We start from the raw sequence: 17,680 nt of genomic DNA on the forward strand, positions 1-17,680 counted from the left end.
TTCCCGAAACTCTGTAAAAAATACAAATTATTGCAACGATTATCCAACGTTACAAAGTTACCAACGTCGATACAACGCTACTTAAAAAATATTCGTTAGAAAATCGGGTGTTACAAAGTCCCTAATTTCGTGTAGTGGGAGGAACGACATGGAAAGAGGGAAGAAGAAGAGAAGAACTTTTTTTTGAAAACTAAAAATTTTTGGGGCCTCTTTGTTGGGGTTTTGTTCCGCAAACAAACCCATATGGCTGAAAATAAACTTTAGGTAACAGTTTTGCAGCAGAAAATAATGATCTAATGCTGTCAAAACCGTGGAAAAAGGGCAGTTTCGGGTTTGGAATGTCTACAAGGTTTATTTGGATTAGGAAACTTGTATGACGGTTTGGAGGAGTGTTTTCCAAGTTTAGGGTTTCCTAATTAAGGTGTAAGGCTATTCTTAGATGTTCTCTAAGGTTTGGGGAGCAAGGATTTAACTACTGTATAAGAGGGCTTATATTGTGAGTAGAAATTTCATCATCTTGTTAATCCTCTTGACAAGAGTGATCGAGGGTCACAACTGTTGTGTCCTACAATAGTTGGTGATGGGGAAAAATCAATGTGAGATGAGTGACTTGTAGTGAGAACGGGTATGGGATAAATCTAGGGTTTCTAGGGTTCATATGGGAGAAGCTAGAATTCATGATGTCTAAAGTCAAAGCAACCATGGCGGTGGAGGTTTATGGAAGAAGGAGAACAAAGAAAGAGGTAAACTCTTCGTAATATGTCTTGTTGTTTCTAACGTTTAGCTCTAGTGGGTTATATAACTAGTTGATTATATGATGTGTGTCGGTGTAATAACTTGCTATGATAATGAACATTCTCGGGGTGGTTTTGGCCCTGGATGTAGCCTACATAGGTGAACCACGTAATCTTTGTGTCGCGTGTGATTGTTTATTATCTTGTTGATCATATATTCGTGCTAGTATTATTCGATCAAGCTAATCTAAATATGTAAGACACGGGTTCGAGATAGTTATCTAAAGTAGGATGTTTCATGGAATTGAGTTCTATGGAAGCATGCCGGTTCGAGATGAACGTAACCTCGGTTTTCCGACAAGTGGTGCGGTGAGCGTGGATAAAGATGGCAGTGCTTCGATAATTTGAACAAGAGGTTTCAAAGAAAAAAAAATCTTGGTTCGTAGAAGAATGATATAGATCATGAAGATGATGAGTAAATCAAGACCGAAAAAAGAATAAGATGACATCTGGAAAGAATCGACAACTTCTCTTGATGTGACTATGATTCGTTTTGAAGGTGTTTTCTTTACGAGAGAAGATCGTTCGTGGGTTCAAAGTCAAAGAAACCATGGCGGTGGAGTTTTATGGAAGAAGGAGAACAAAGGAAGAGGTAAACTCTACGTAATATGTCTTGTTGTTTCTAACTTTTAGTGCTAGTGGGTTATATAACTAGTTGATTATATGAAGTGTGCCGATGTAATAACTTGTTATGATAATGAAGATTCTCGGGGTGGTTGTGGCCGTGGATGTAGCCTACATAGGTGAACCACGTAATCTTTTGTCGCGTATGATTGTTTATTATCTTGTTGATCATATATTCGTGCTAGTACTATTCGATCAAGCTAATCTAAAGATGTAAGAGACGGGTTCGAGATAGTTATCTAAAGTAGGATGTTTCATGGAATTGAGTTTTATGGAAGCATGCCGGTTCGAGATGAACGTAACCTCGGTTTCCCGACACTCTTCTCTCCTCTCCCTCACTATTTGCTTTTAGTTTTGGTAATTATTCATATATGATAGATTTTATTTTTATTTGGATAGTATTTTCATAACTTTAGGATACCCCTTATGAGTGTAGGGAAGTTGGCCTGATCAAATCATGGTGCCCTCAAAAAAAATTCCCGAAATATCGTTCGTTTTTCCCATTCTATTTTCCCCAAGCAACTTGGCAATTATCGAAAAAAAATTATGAGGCGAATCTTGTCTCCAGAACATTTCTGGCTCCTCCCCTGGTCGCCCACTCACCTAACTCGATTGGCTCTTAATCCCGATCTTACCTATATAAGCGAAATTTTCACCATCTTGTCCTAATTCGTGCCTTCTAACTGCTCATATCACGTATTTGGTCCGGGTTGAGTTGTGGGTTAGAGATTCGATGGGTTGAACTCTCAAGTTCTAGGTTAGAGGTTCGACTCCCGTGTTGATTGTATAAAAAAAAAATAATTACTCCTATCTGGTAATTAACTTACATACCCATACTTTCCATCCCTGTGGGTAGGAGTGAGCAACGGACGGACGGATACGGATTACGGTTCATCCGCGTCCAATCCGTCAAAGTTGCATAATTTGGAGAAACCAATCGTGTCCTGCCCAATCATCCGTATATTCAACATCTGCAGATCAATGGGTGATACGGGCCGCATGCGGATTGCCCTCGAAAATATAGTAAAAAAAGAAAGAACAAAAAAAAACTGCATAGGAATTATGGTAAGTTGCTGGTGATGTCCTCATTCCCCGCCCTACTAGACTAATTAGTTAATCTTTTGCCATAGGAAGAATGAAGATCAGTAATTACTTGTGTTATTCTGGATACATTAGGTGAAGGTAAAATTTCTGCTAGGTATGACTAACCATTAGAAAAGGTGTTTTTGGGTCAAAAGAATTGATAGTCTCAACAATATGAAATTGAATCCTAGGACATAAATTATCGGACTAAAAATGGGGTTGGCCTATAATTGATATCACATTACAGAACAAAAGTCATTAATACGACATGGCCTGATTAAATTTTGATGGACAAAACATAGTGGCGAAAACTCAATTGTGATCTGATACGTTTCACTCCTTTATTTTAATTCCTCGAGTAATTTCCTCACTCTCTCAGGGGTCCGAGTTCATTCGATTCTCTACTTTCCAGTTAGGTGTTCATTATAAAATCTTACCGTCCTATGATGCAAGTGAATCCGCAGATTTCAAAATCCAACCACAACCAAATCGTTAAAAGTTGGGATTTGAGAATTTCATCCATATCCCACCATAAATCTTACGCAATTTTACGGACGAATACGAGTGAAATCCACAATCCCGGATTTTTGGCTCTCCGACTCGCCTACCTGTGGGCCGTATATGGTATGGTTTTAGATTATAGTAAAACCGGTGTTCAGAATAATACAGGGAGATGTCCGGAACATAGTTTTAGATTGACACTGCAAGAGATAAGACACACAATCCAGAAACATACCTGCTGCCTTGGTTCTTAGTCATTAATTTTTGTTTGTATTATTATTAGAAGAAAAAAAACTAAGATATTTAAAAAAATATATTAAACGGAAAATGACAAAACTGACCTCAACAGTTGAATAAGAAAATATAAGGGAATAAAACCACTACAGTTTTGGCTGGCAAGCATTAGGAATACGAATAATCCAGCTATATGTTCTTCACCTTCTCCTCACGCAAACTTAACATCACCCCTTATAACTACTAGCCCATTTCATAAAATAAACTCAAAACCAACTAATGACTGCATGTGTTTTGTACACCCACGTTACTTGTAAAGTGAACAAAAGGACTCTGTATTTTTGATGTTTTTAAAAAGCTGACCTGGCAGTTGACTAGAGAGAGAGAGAGCTCCTCTGTTTTCTGTGTCTCTACAAAATACAGCCTGGCTGTGTTTCCCTCCAACCTCTCTTTTCTTCTTCCACTTCTTCTACTCTAATTTAATCTCTAATCTATATATAATCAATCTATATATATATACATATAGATATATAGATTAAGGTTTCAATAATCTAGAATTTGTTGGATCCAAAACATCTAATCCAGAGAGAAAGAGAAGAAGAAGAGATACAGAGAAGGAGGAGGTCTCTGTTTCTCTGATCTTTCTTTCTCTTCTCAAACAGAATGAGTCTCTTTGGCCTTGGAAGCAGGTAACTAACAACAAATTTAATCTTCTATTTTTATCATATCAAATATATTTTTGTTGTTGTTTCGTTGTAATTAGTTTTTTGCATTGATGATATTTTCAATTATGTTTTACTAAATTGAGTTATATTGATTAAGATGATGATTGATGTTGATTTTAGGAAATTGGGTTAATGGGTTTTCGTTAATTTGATGAATTGAGATTGTTTGATTACTTTTAGGATTTTGTGGCCTTGTCTTAATTACAAGATTTGGAAGTGAATTAAAAGCAAGATTAATTCTGTAATACGATGATTAATGGGTTTTATAGAGAATCAAAATTGGATCATGAATGAATTATTGACATGCGAATTTTCTGAGTTTTCGATATCATTGTGAATCCTTGTGTGGCAACTCTAGGAGAGAACAACCTTAGCGAAAGAACTCATTCGGATTGTTGTGCAAATAATCGGCGGTGGCATTTCTACTCGAGCCAATCATAGCGTCGCACATTGGAAAACACAACCTTAATAGATGTAACGGGTATGAAATTAGATATGGTTGATGGAGATTTGGATTATGAGGTCAATTATTCGGCTCGATACTTAGGAATTGCTATGTGTATGTCAGTTTGCTTTGTTTGTTCCTAAGAGGCACAAGTGACTCTATAAGTTTATACCCCGAAGTACTTATGTAAACAATACTGTAATGCGTGTAGGAATCAGAAAACTTTTCGACCAAAAAAGAGTGCTCCTTCAGGAAGCAAGGTATGTCTTTAATACCCTACTTCTCAATCTTATTTTATTTTTGGGATTCGACTATTATTATTCCTTTCAGGGCAGAAATTTAGTTGAATCAAATTGCAATGTGCAGGGTGCCGAACTTAAAAGACATATAGATGCTACATTGGGTAGTGGGAATTTGAGAGAAGCAGTAAAACTACCTCCCGGAGAGGATCCTAATGAATGGCTAGCCGTAAACAGTAAGAATCCTAAATCCCCTATTGCTACGTACATCATTAAGTTGTTGATCATACACATGGAATCTTGATTGCACCCTCATTCGTATCATAGATGCTTTTACAACATATAGAAAAAATATTGTGATCGTTCTTATAGAAAACATGGCGATGATAACTGGGTCAATAGATGCCTGTGAAAACTTGGTTTTCCCCATAAACATATTCGGATTGTTCTGACAAGATAATAATACAAATACATGATGTATCCCAGTCGAAACACTGTCGCATGCGACATTTTACTAGCTATATTTACATATATTCATGAGATTTGGATCGTGGAATTTCATTAGATTTCTCGATGTTAATATGATCAACATGAATGAGTTTTTAACTTTACAAAATGTATCAATTGGTTACAGCTGTAGATTTCTTCAATCAAGTCAACATTCTCTATGGAACTCTTACAGAGTTCTGCACCACATCAACTTGCCCAACTATGACTGCAGGACCAAAGTAATCTTTCTCCTTGTCTCTAAGTACTAGTTGAATATATGTACTTTCGATTGTGCTTCCATGGCAGGATAAGAACTCTATGCTGTTATCTATCAAGCTATCGACTAAGAGAAATGATTTTGAACAGGTATGAGTATAGATGGGCTGATGGAGTTCAAATAAAGAAACCCATAGAAGTGTCGGCTCCAAAATACGTAGAGTATTTAATGGAGTGGATCGAAGTTCAACTCGATGATGAATCAATATTTCCTCAAAGATTAGGTACATATGTATACATGCCTCTTTTGAGCAACAACTATTCGTGTTTCATGTCAAAAGGAAATTAATTAAGGTTTTTAACTTATTTTTTCTTTCACTACAGGGGCACCATTTCCTCAAAACTTCAAAGACGTCGTAAAGACAATCTTCAAACGGTTGTTCCGAGTATATGCACACATTTATCACTCACATTTTCAAAAGATTGTGACTCTCAAAGAAGAGGCTCATCTCAACACATGCTTTAAGCATTTCATTTTGTTTACATGGGTAAGTTCTTGGAGCGGGCCTACATCATTGTGCTTTTTCACTGTAAACAAGTACTAAAATGACTCATGGTAGAAATTTTCTTGCTCATATGTTGGTTTTTTTTTTCTTTTGTGTCGTGCAGGAGTTCCGGTTGATAGAGAAGAGCGAATTGGCACCTCTCTCTGAGCTAATTGAATCTATACTTCAATAGTGATAGGAACCGATCTTAAACAGTGGAAGAAGAAATTGATCATAATGGGATAAACTTTTTTTTTTCTTTTCTTAATGCTGGTTAACGGAGGTTTGATAGTACCAAAGGTATTATCAAGTGTGTTGGATTGTTCATTCTTTTATCGGTTTGTTGGGTGCTCATATGTGAAAAAAAGATTACATCGTTTTTGTTTTGGAATGATGAAATGATCCTTTTTTGGGTTTTGAGGTGTAAACATCTTTTGAGAAAGTTATGTTTTGGCCGATATCATTGTAGTACAGTGATACCAGAGTGATCTGCTTTGAACTCGTCAGCACCAAATATGTGTTCCTTGATCTTACAGTCTGCATGATATATAAAGGCAACAAACTTAGATTTTTCTAATGACACTACTTTCAGTAACCAACATTCAATTCCTATCTTCATAGGAAACGTTGAGGTTCAAAACTTCAAAATTTAGGTTCCAAAACTTCGTAGTAGCGGCTAAACCGATCCGGTTTCTTTTTTATCTGCTGGTGACGTTCAAATTCAATCATGTCTTCATTTTTCACAAGCACAATCTCTCTTACTACTCTATCTATGTTATGCAGTTAACCTAACTGGATCTCCTACCATCTATCATGATCTTTATCACCTCAAAACTGTATTTTTTTGGATACTGGTGGCACTAGTATTACAAACTCTTTTGCTAACCTAACTGGATCTCCTACCATCTATCATGATCTTTATCACCTCAAAACTGTATTTTTTTGCTCTTCTGATGAGCAGAAACATCTCAATCATGCTCTTTGCTGTCCTGAACTTCTTGCACAACCTACGTTATTCTCACAAATCATTATGCAAACAATTCAAAATTTAAGCATTGCAAACACAAAAACGGGTACTCTATCATCAACAATCATAATATTTCCCACACACACTGTTTCAAGAAACCACATAAACTGTCCAAAATAGCAAACACCATTACCACAAGAAAGAAATTTGTCCAAAAATCAAGCTACGTACTATATATTAAAATCCCCCCAGAAATCCCATTCTTCCCAAACTTACCTTTTGACGTGCTGACCCTTGGCTCCCAATATATAATCCACAGCAGCAGTCATTTCACTAATCGGCACCCTTCAATGACAAGTCTAACTCCGAGTCCCCCGGCAAACACTCCGAGTTTGGCTTCTGGTAACTCGGGATGGAGTTTTTCGGGCTGGATTTCGTCGTGCTCTGGCTTGATCTTGAGGAGGAACAGGAACATGAGGTGCAGGAACATCACCATACTCTGGATCGGCCATAGCAACTGGATCGACAGGAGATTCTGGACCGGCAGGCCCATCTGCTGGATTTGCCATTGGTTCAACACCAAAAACCTCTCGTCCAATATCAACAACGGCCGGAAAAAGTGCATCAAGTACAGGGAAATGCATTGGTGCATTATAATCCCAAGTTTGCATTGCAAGAATCCGCACAATTTGTCTCATATCTGCAGGATCCGCACAATTTGTCTCACATCTGCAGGCATAGTGATGGACATAAAACCGATTCGACCAACACCAGCTACCAGAAATCGATCAGCTACGAATGCTACTTGGGATGCACAACATACAACTCGTGGATGAACTATGAATGCTCGATCATTATCAGAATTTGGATTAGGCTTCATGGAAGGCTTCTTAGTAATAGCATCAGAACTATCTGTATCATTCATTGGAGCTTTACCTTTAGCATGTGCTCGCTCATCATCCATTGTCTGGGAGTGATGACATATATCAATGGTCTTGCTTGATTTAATGTAAGTTTTAATTTTAGTAATTAAAAGACTTTATTAGAGATAAAAATAGTCATATAATATATTGAAATTAATTTTAGTTAAGTAACTTACTAAAATAGCTTGATATCCTCAAGGTGAATGTTTAAAACTAGACGTCAACATTCACTGTGATTACTGGAAATCCAGCAACACACCCAAATGAAGAATATGCAAGATCTAAGACATAATAACACTAGAACTTAAACTTATTTATTGATCTCAAGCGAAATACAAGTTACACTCGTGGGTTACAAGGAAACCCTAATCCCTTCTCCCAGCCTATGAATTACAAAGAAATCCTAACTCTATCTCTCCTATGCTAGACCTCTCCCTCCCCAAAAGATCTCTTTCTTTACATTGTCCAAAGGTCTCTATTTATAGGCCTGAGCAACCTTAGTGGCATACAACTCATATCATCTCGCCGAGGTTACTTTATGCTTCGCCCGGAGCATATTCCATAAAGTTTTTTCCCACCTTTCGCCGACTTCACGTGGTCTTGTCGGGACACCTGTCCTTTTTCTTGCGCCCTACTTCTCCTACTTCGCGGTTTATTTTCTTCGCCAAGTAATCTTTTCGTGGCTTCGCCTTAGTATCTTGATGGTCCTTCTACTTTATTCGGGATGGAGAGTTATCTCGCGCTTGGGGTTTGTATTTCGCCTTCTGATGTTGACTGATTTGACAGGTCACTGACACGGATCTTTGACTAGGATTTCCTTACCTTACTTGGTATGAAACGTGGCAATCCTATTTCGTGTATCTACATTTTTCCTTTTCTTATTCTGTCCGAGTCGCTGCGAGGATGGAATAAGAACCGTTTCAGTTTCCTTAACCGTCACATTCTCCATACCTATAATTCCACGTGGCCACGTTCCATGGGTAACCGTCTGTCACCGGTCACCTTTACTTCGATCCTGCTGCTTCCCGGTTTTACCGGTCTCTTCTTCTTGCTATAAATACACTTCTCCACCCTTACTTGAGTTTCTTTTCTGCCTCTTCCAATTTCTGCTCTTTTCTTGTTTGATCTCTGCTCTTTCTTTTACCTTATTTTCCCGAAATCCTCTACTTTCTTCATCAGCATGTCTCCTAAAAGTGTTTCTGCATCTGCTTCACTTAAAACTCTCGAGGAATTTTAAGCCGAGCTCTAGGAGTTAGGTTTAATCTTAACTCTAGCTGTTGATTCTTCCCCAGATCCCGCTGTTCTTGCTACCCAAGAGATGGAACTGAACTACCGGTGGCTTGGTTCGGTGGTCTGCTGATAAGGTGATTATCTCTCTAGGTCAGTTGAGAGCGGGACTATCTTTCCCCTTGTATGATCCTTCAAACCCCATTTTCTTGGAGATTCTCGGTAGGCTGCAGTGCGGGGTTTTCCAGCTTACTGGTAATGCGATTCGGATCGCCAACGAGTTTAAAGTCCGTTCTCGCGATGGTATCTCGCAAATCCCTTCTTCAGCAGACGGATTTGATTCCTTGGATTTCAACATAGACTCTTTCATGGACAACTATTCAGTTGTGTTTACAAGCACCAGGAAGCATCAGGAGTGGGGTCTTGAGCTTGTTAGGAAGGTGGTTTCTCCCCCCATTAAGGAACTTCTACTGGATGTGGATTCCAAACTTCGTCTCTTTGTTGATGACTGGGCGAGGTTTCCTTTAGTAGTTGGCGGTCCCTTCGTCTGGGGTTACGACGAAAAGAGCTTTCCTCGCAATAGTCCCCTTCCCAGACATTGTTACCTCGCGGGATGTGATCCCCGAAGACTTCGCTGGACTGTTCCTAGGGAGGTATGATTTTTCCTACTGCGATTTGTATCATTTGTAACTATAAATTGTACTTATGTTTCTCAATTAGTTTTAGTATGTGATGCCTGTTGCTGGACTTATCAAGGCGCGACAGGATAAGAAAGTAGTTGCTAAGAAGACTCCCTCTCAACAGGTATCATTTTCGTCTGTTGTTAGCGATTTTGTGATAATTTTCCATCCTGACGTCATGCCTCTTCGCAGGGTGAACTACCCACTTCTGGGGTACCCAAGGTCACAAGAAACGTTATCATCCTACTCCTCCTCCTCCTTCTCAGGTACCATCCTTATCGCCTTTTATTTGTAAATTTTAGCCTTTTGGTTTTTAACTTTTGACTTCGTAGACGAGCGCTCCTCCGTATGGTGCATCCAAGAGGCCGCGAAAGACCCTGGATGTGGATGCCTTAGATGCAATACAACCCTCCGCTCTCCTTGGTCATCCCGTTCGCACTAAGCAACAGTCCCCTTCAGTTAGTGCTCCAGCTCCTCCGAAAGAAGCTGATTCTGTTACCCGTTCCAAGGTCGCTGATTCCCCTGTTCAGCCAGGAGTTGAACATCCTAAGAGTTCTCCGGAGGTACCTCCCTCTGGCGAGAAGAGAAAGCAACCTGTACTGCCTGTAATGTCAAATCCTCTCTTCGACCCTGACATGCAATTCCTTCGAGGTATCTACCACAAGGCTCAAGAAGATCCGGCTATGAGATCTCGTGCTTTGGAGTCTTTGTCCGCCTTTGTTTCCGAGGAATTCCTCTCCCAAGACTCGTCTGCGCTTTTGAGTGCTTCAATGAATCTGTGTCTCCAACAGCACTCTGCCTTGATGAACCAGGTGATTTCTTTATGCCTTTTCTGCCATTTTTCCTTTTCGTTTCCGAAATCTATTTTCCGAGTTCAAGTTTGCTTCGCAGGAAGTCTACCGTCACATGGCCACCCTCGTGGAAATTCATCTTGTTCGCGAGATGGCTAGGAAGGATGAAGCTAAAATCAAAGCTTTATCGTAGGACCTTCAGAAAGAAAAAGATCATTCCCGCAAGCAAGGCCAAAAGATAGATAAGCTTTTGAGTAAGTTCTTTTTTCTTGGACGTCCCTCTATTGTTCTTGCCTTTGCTTCCATTATTTTCTTATTTTATGCTTCGTCAAGCTCGATGCATGCAATGTCAAATGAGCACCGACGAAGCTTCCTCCTCGCTGGAAGATATTCGCGCTGAGATGGTGAACCTTACAACTCAAAATGATATTTATATTTCTGAGAACTCCATCCTTAATGTAAAGGTCGAGACCCTTTGCTTCCAAGTGGACCGTCTGTCAGTTGAATGCTCCTGTAACGAGGAACTGAACCTCCATTTCCACAATGACAACTTGCGGCTTAAGTCAGATCTTCAACGGGTCTCTAATTCTCTTACTACCTCGCGGAGCCTCCATTCTTCGTCGATAGCCAACTATAAGAAACTGGAGGAAAATTACGACCGAGTGATCAAAAGAAAAACCGAGCTCGCAGCTACTCTTCGTAGGTCTCGAAACACTGTGGATGGTCTAAACGAGGAGGTTGATTGTTTGAAGAAAAAGGTAGAACTCTTGCAAGCTAAATTAGCCACTTCCTCTCGTCCAAAACCAGCGAAATCCTCTCCTCCAATCAAGCCTGCAAGTCTCCGTGGAAAAGGCGTTCTCGCCATTCAGTCTGACAAGAGCACTTTGAAATCCCCTCATGGTGAAGGTTGGGATAGAATGTATCATGAGTTATGTGTTCAACTTGAAGATTCCAACTTCAAAGTTGCCAAGCTCGATCATCTATACTATGATGTTCAGAGTACTTTAAATACTACTATCCTTCAGGCGGAAGGTAGTTTTTAGGTGTATTATTATCTTTGTTTGACCCGGCTTATTTCCTTATTTCTAATGTAGTTTCTATTATCATCGCAGAATCAGATGAGCGTCATAAGAGTCAGGTCCTTCGTATCACCAGGGAGAGAGATGAAGCTCGTGGTGACGTTTCTCGTCTTAATGAGGAGATTGAGAGTCTAAATGATAATATGGACGAGATCATCGATTATTCCAAGAAGGTATCCAAGACGGCCCGTAAGAATACTCAGAACTATTTGGTTCCACTTTTCAATGACTATTGCGCTGAGAATGGCATTCCTCCTCCTTCTTTTCCTTTGGAAATTTTTTCTGATGATGAGAAGCCTCATGATGAAGCTGCTGATCCTACCAACGAGGAATTGTCTCTTGATGACGACGAGGATCCAAAAGTTGACACCGCGAAGGACAACGAGGGGTCCAAGGGAGCTTATACTAGCATTACCGAGTCAGGCGGCGAGATCCATGAGTCAACCATCATCGATTGTGCCATTCCTCAGTAGCAATTTTAGTTTTGTCTTTTCTCGTCTCAGATTGGTGTTTTATAACTAATAATTTTTTATAGGCGCTCCCAAGCTTGGGGGGAAAACGTTTTATTTTGGGAATCATCACATTTCATGATATTATGATTCTGTTTTATCAAGCGTGTGTTTATTTGATTTCCGTCATTTGCCTCAAGTATATACTGACCATGGAAACTCTCAAAAGAATAGTGAAGCCTTTAAGTATATACTTGCCTTTTATTCTTTTGTGAGTTTTCATCTTCGTTTCTGTCTTCACCTTTCAAATCACCCTCAGTTCCGGCTTTCTTTCTTCACTCATCCCTGCTGCCTTTTGCTTTTCGGCAAGGTTGAGAATGCTAATTTAAAGGAGCAGTGGTTTCTAAAGTATGCGCCCGGTCTTAGTTTTTTCCTTCAGGTTCCTTCTTGCCTTGTCCTGTAGCCTTAGATTGTATCTTAAGCGCTTTGTAGTTTCGTGCGGATAATGCCAAAAGAACAAAAAATATAAAAGTATATACTTGCCTCTTGTTCTTGTTGACATTATCCAATTGAGACGAGATTGTTCTGAGAATGCTCTTTATAACTTTGTTGTTTTAGTAGATGTGTTTATTTCTTGCTTATGAGGTCTTATTGCGCCTCCTAATTAAGGTCTTATTGCGCCTCACCCTGTTTTTACGGGTAGTACTTCGGCGAAGTCTCAGGCGCTTGCTATTTTTGCGAATAACAATCCATCAACCTCGCCTTAACATTTTTGATAAGTTTTCTTTCTGCGACAATGTGACAGGCCTATCTATTCCCATAAATAACATCCCCATGACATTGCCGTCTTTTTTGGTCACACAACTCCCTAATATGGATGGTGACATCCCTTTATATTCCCCCTGAGTGCCTCTTCAAGGAGGTTAACCCTAACATGCATGTTGGTCTCCTCCCATCCGGTTATTACGACATTCAGTTGTTTTCGTGACTTCTTATCCTCTTCGCCGATAAGGCTCGGAGTTACGAGGTCACACCCTAAGTGGGGTTTCTTTGGGATCAAGTGCATCGTAGCCAAGAGTTTCCAGACGGACATGTCCGGTAACGCTCCATACGTCCCAGGCACCCGCAGCTCAACCGAATACGTCGGCGCCTTGGTCATATTTCTGCACCCCTTACCGAAGGCCATCATAAAAGGGACCCTCAGTGGATAGGTCTTATCATTGCCCCTAGCTTTCTGCCTGAGAGTTTTACACGACATGCATTAGGGCTTTGCCTCTTGCATTTTCATGCGAACTAGGGTGCTTGCCGTGGGTTCCCAGCCTTCCTAGGCGAAGGTTTTAAGTTTCCCTAGAAACTTTTTATTTCATATTAATTATTTTCCTCCTAATCTTGAGGTCTTACTGTCTTTGGTTACTCAGCGAATATTTATTTCATCAATATTTCATCAAATTTTTATTGCCATGCTCTTGAAAATTGAGTACATCGATCATTTCATTTTTATCATCAAAATAAAGAGAATACATTTATCTTATCTAATTTTATCTTTCATATTCTTCTTTCATACGAATGTGCTCGGCTTGGTATTTTTTCAACTCCTTCATTCGTACTGCATTTCTTATCTTGAATAATGTGGAAAATAATGGTTTCCTGGTTGATAAAGCATAGATGAATGATCGCACCAACTCCTCTTCCGAGATTCTTCCCTTCAATTCTTTGCATACTGCTTCCCATCTTGCGACGAGACTTTGCAAGCTCTCATGCTCCTTTTGCCTTAACGAGAAAAGCGCTGCTATTTATGGCTTTCACGGTTCATTCCTTGAGCATTTGTTTACCATTTACAAATCACTTTCTCTTCTTTCCTTGGGGATATTGTTTCTTCCTCGAGTAACGACTATTGATTGTTGCATTCGATACTCCCTTTCCCCGAATTCTCTTCTTCTGCTTTCTATGGTCTTCTCGCACCTTTTTCTCACCTCGTCCCAGGCCTTCTCGTTTTCGCATGTAATGTCTTTCTTTAATTCGTGCTTCTCCCATAGCATATCTCTCCTCCTGCATATTACTATCTTCCTGCTTCCTTTTCAAATGATTATTTCTGATGATCAACTTCTCATTTTCCCTTTCTAACCTTATTCGTTCCCTGACCAGATCCTCTTTCCTTCGCCTCTCTTGGTAAAGTTTTTCCTTTAACCGGGCCATCTCCTCGTCTTCGCGACTTTCTTTCAATTTATTCTGTGAATTTTGTATTTCAACGCTTTCCTTGGCCTCTTGTCCCTGTGCCTTTTTGCCTTTTGACCGGTTCATCTTCCCTCCTTCTCGTGGAATTTGCTTATCCTTTGTCGTGGGAGTTTCCTTTTTATTCTTTGTCATTTCATTTCCTTCAAAAACCTTCCCCTTCTTGTCCTTTCCACCTTGTTTTTGATTGACCTGCCCCCTTCCTCTGGAATTGCGTTATTATCTTCCTCGATATGAATTTTTGCTTCATTGGTTTCCTCCTCATCCTCCTGCATTCCGCTCAGTTCTTTTCTAGACTCTATCGTAAATACCATCAGTTGTTCGGCTCTTCTTTCTTCGCTGACTTTTCTTCCTTTGTTACATCTTCTTTCTTAAATTCTCCTCGTAGTTATGCACGTCTTTTGTTATACATTCTTTTACGTCTCTCAGATCTCCTCTTATCTCGCTGATTCCGCTTGGCATTGGTAACCGGATCGCCTGGTGATATGTCGACGCAACTCCCTTTATTCCATGTATCCAAGGCCTCCCTATGAGAGCATTGTAGGAGAATCGACATCTACGACACAGACTGTGACCTTCGTCTCTAGTTCTCCAGCGAGAATCTTCACGGTCAATTCCCCTTCGGCTTAGATGCTACCCCATTGAACCCATATATGTTATATGTAGAAGGTACAAGATCCGAGTCCTTGTATCCCATGGTCCTAAAGGTATGGTAAAAGAGGATATCAACTGAACTCCCAGTATCAACTAAGATTCTTTCTATTGCCCAAATTCTCTTTTCCTCAGCTTGCTCTTCCTCCCATCTGGAATATTTTCCGAATCCCAAGGTCACGACCAGAGGATTTGTGTGCGAAATTTTCCCATTAGGTGCATCCTTCGCCGAGAAGGTTATCTCCCTCTTCTGCCATTCCTCTAGCGGCTCTTTCGTCATGACGTTGAATATTTTGTTTCCCTCGAAATCCCTCTTTTATACTCTTTTAAGCACATTGTCATGAAAGTCTTGGAGACTTTTTGCCGCGTGAATTATCGAATTACAGTTTAATTGTTGCTTTCCTCGGTCTATCTCGATCCGGTATATTGGTTGATTCTCACGAGGTGGAGGGGGTGGCACATAACCCTCTAGGAAATGCGCGAGTTTCCCTTGGTCTATCATGCGAAGTATAATTCGCCAAACGTTCATGCAATCACCTGTTTGGTGTCCATGGAAGCGATGATACTTACAAAATTCATGACTTCGAAACCCTGGTGGGGGCTCACTTCCGAAATTTGGTGGGGGCGGGATTTCCTCCAGCAGCACTATTTCCTCCCACACTTTTTGCACAGTTGTGTTAAGTCGTGGGAGTTTCACATCTTCAAAGATTGGTCCATTGGGCCTCCTTTCCGCGTATCTGGGTCCTTGATTATTCCTAGGTTGGTATCCCGTACTGTAGCTTCGTGGCTCATGATTTCTTCGTTTTGACTCCTCATACCTTTGTTGATCAATCCACTCCTGATCTCCACTCGAGACGGCCAAAAGCTTCGTTGGGACGGGAACTGCTGGCCCTCCCTTTCCTCGCCCGAGTTCATCCTCTACTGCGTGCACCGTCCTTGGTAATAACCTAGAATTCCCTTCTTTCGCTGGGTCCAACGTCATTTCGCTGACCTGCCTCTGATTTTCCTCCAACACTATGTATTCCTCCTGGTACTCCCTCAGCTCATTCATCGTTATCGAGTTTCGAATAATGAATATCTGTGTGTACAACAGGTCCGTTGGGATCAAAGCATTCACGAAGGCTAAGATGAATTTTCGTTCATCAACTCTCCCGGCTAACTCGCTGCACACTGTTTTCCATCTCGTGACCAACCCCTCAAGATTTCTGTTGGCATTCTCCTCAAGTTGAACAATGTCTCTATCCCTGGTCTCAACAAGTTGTTTCTTATGTACGTCGTCAAGAATATCCTCTGCAAATCTTTGAATGATGATATTGACTTTTCCTGGAGTCCATCGAACCAGGCTAATGCCTCCCCTGTTAAGCTCGCGGGGAAATACCAACAAAGTACTGCGTCATTTCGGCCCCATTGCATCAGCGAAAGGGTATATTGTTTCAAGTGTTGCACTGCACTTTCCGATCCACTGAATATGCTTGCAAGCGTTGGTAATACGCATTTCTCCGGGATGTCCGTATGCATGATCTCATAGGTGAATGACGATTTATCTGCTTCATTTATTGCTTCTGCTAACTGTACTCTTCCACCTCTTCGTGAGTTATTAATTAAAGCCCTCATGTCTTTCAACTCGTTCAGGACTTCTTGGTTCAAGTTTCCTCCATCCTTCTCATGGTGACGGCCTCTCATCATGCTAAGCCTCCCTTCGCTTGGTCGTCGCCTTTCCTCCTCGTCTCGGATAAGGTTCGCATGACGTTGCAGTTCTTCCTCCTGCCTCTGTTTCTCCTCATGTCTCCGCCTATGATCTTCCCATTGTGAGATCTCCAGTGCTCTTCTCAAGTCTCTTTCTTCGTCTTTATTCATTCGTCGTCTTCTTCTTCGTCCTCCTTCATCTTCCTCGTGGTCATATCTCCTTCGTCGCAGTTCATCTTCCTCCGAAGATACAGTGTTTCCTTCCGAATCTATGGCATTCATCTCCACGTTTTCGTTAAGTTGCCGGTTTTGTTGCCTCAACCTAGTATTATGCCTTTCCAACTGCACATGTTTTTCCGCCAAGTCCCGGTCCCGTTCTCGTTCACGATGGAGTGTCTCCCTTAGCTGGTCCAACGTCATGTTTTCTTCTCCGATATTCTCTCCCATCTCCTCGCGAGTCATCTCCTCCTCGACAACGGTGTCTGTATCAGATGTGTGCATTGAACCTTCCCTGAGGCCATCTTCCTCCGTCTGTCGCTGGTTCTCTTCTCGTCTTCCTCCTACAGCTGATGTTCCAGCCCGTTCTATCCTTCCCCTCTTATCTGCCAATCGTTTACTTTTCCTTACAACTATCACATGCGCTGCTCGATCTGATGTTCTAGCCATCAACCTATCCTTATTTCAATATCAACTGAACTTTTCCAACCCTAATTATCTAGGTCTCCTATTTTCACAACCTCGACTTTCTTCTAACTCTTAGATGAGGATCGATTCCCAATCTAAGTTCCCTGTTTCTGGGCGCCAAAATGTGATTACTGGAAATCCAGCAACACACCCAAATGGAGAATATGCAAGATCTAAGACATAATAACAATAGAACTTAAACTTATTTATTGATCTCAAGCGAAATACAAGTTACACTCGTGGGTTAAAAGTAAACCCTAATCCCTTCTCCCAGCCTATGAATTACAAGGAAACCCTAACTCTCTCTCTCTCTCCTATTCTAGACCTTTCCCTCCCCAAAAGATCACTTTCTTTACATTGTCCAAAGGTCTCTATTTATAGGCCTAAGCAACCTTAGTGGCATACAACTCATATCA

At 40.7% G+C, this 17,680-nt stretch overlaps 1 protein-coding gene across 1 annotated transcript; it reads left to right on the forward strand.

The window, feature by feature from the left end:
* Positions 1–3,680: 3,680 nt before the first annotated feature.
* LOC113339270 (MOB kinase activator-like 1A) lies at positions 3,681–6,409 on the forward strand. The gene is made up of 7 exons (XM_026584572.1): positions 3,681–3,925; positions 4,618–4,666; positions 4,773–4,881; positions 5,280–5,373; positions 5,501–5,634; positions 5,735–5,898; positions 6,020–6,409. Exons 1-7 carry the CDS (start codon positions 3,900–3,902, stop codon positions 6,086–6,088), a joined length of 645 nt encoding a protein of 214 aa, XP_026440357.1. The 5' UTR covers positions 3,681–3,899; the 3' UTR covers positions 6,089–6,409.
* Positions 6,410–17,680: the final 11,271 nt, after the last annotated feature.

This window comes from Papaver somniferum, unplaced genomic scaffold (genome assembly GCF_003573695.1).
Source record: "Papaver somniferum cultivar HN1 unplaced genomic scaffold, ASM357369v1 unplaced-scaffold_21, whole genome shotgun sequence".
NCBI classification, from domain to species: Eukaryota; Viridiplantae; Streptophyta; class Magnoliopsida; order Ranunculales; family Papaveraceae; genus Papaver; species Papaver somniferum.

Bases quoted from the DNA above. Each gene is read 5' to 3' on its own strand.
- LOC113339270 (XM_026584572.1), top strand. From the start codon at position 3,900: ATGAGTCTCTTTGGCCTTGGAAGCAG. The intron at 4,882-5,279 runs GTAAGAATCCTA...AATTGGTTACAG, and splicing joins TGAATGGCTAGCCGTAAACA to CTGTAGATTTCTTCAATCAA. The intron at 5,899-6,019 runs GTAAGTTCTTGG...TGTGTCGTGCAG, and splicing joins ATTTCATTTTGTTTACATGG to GAGTTCCGGTTGATAGAGAA.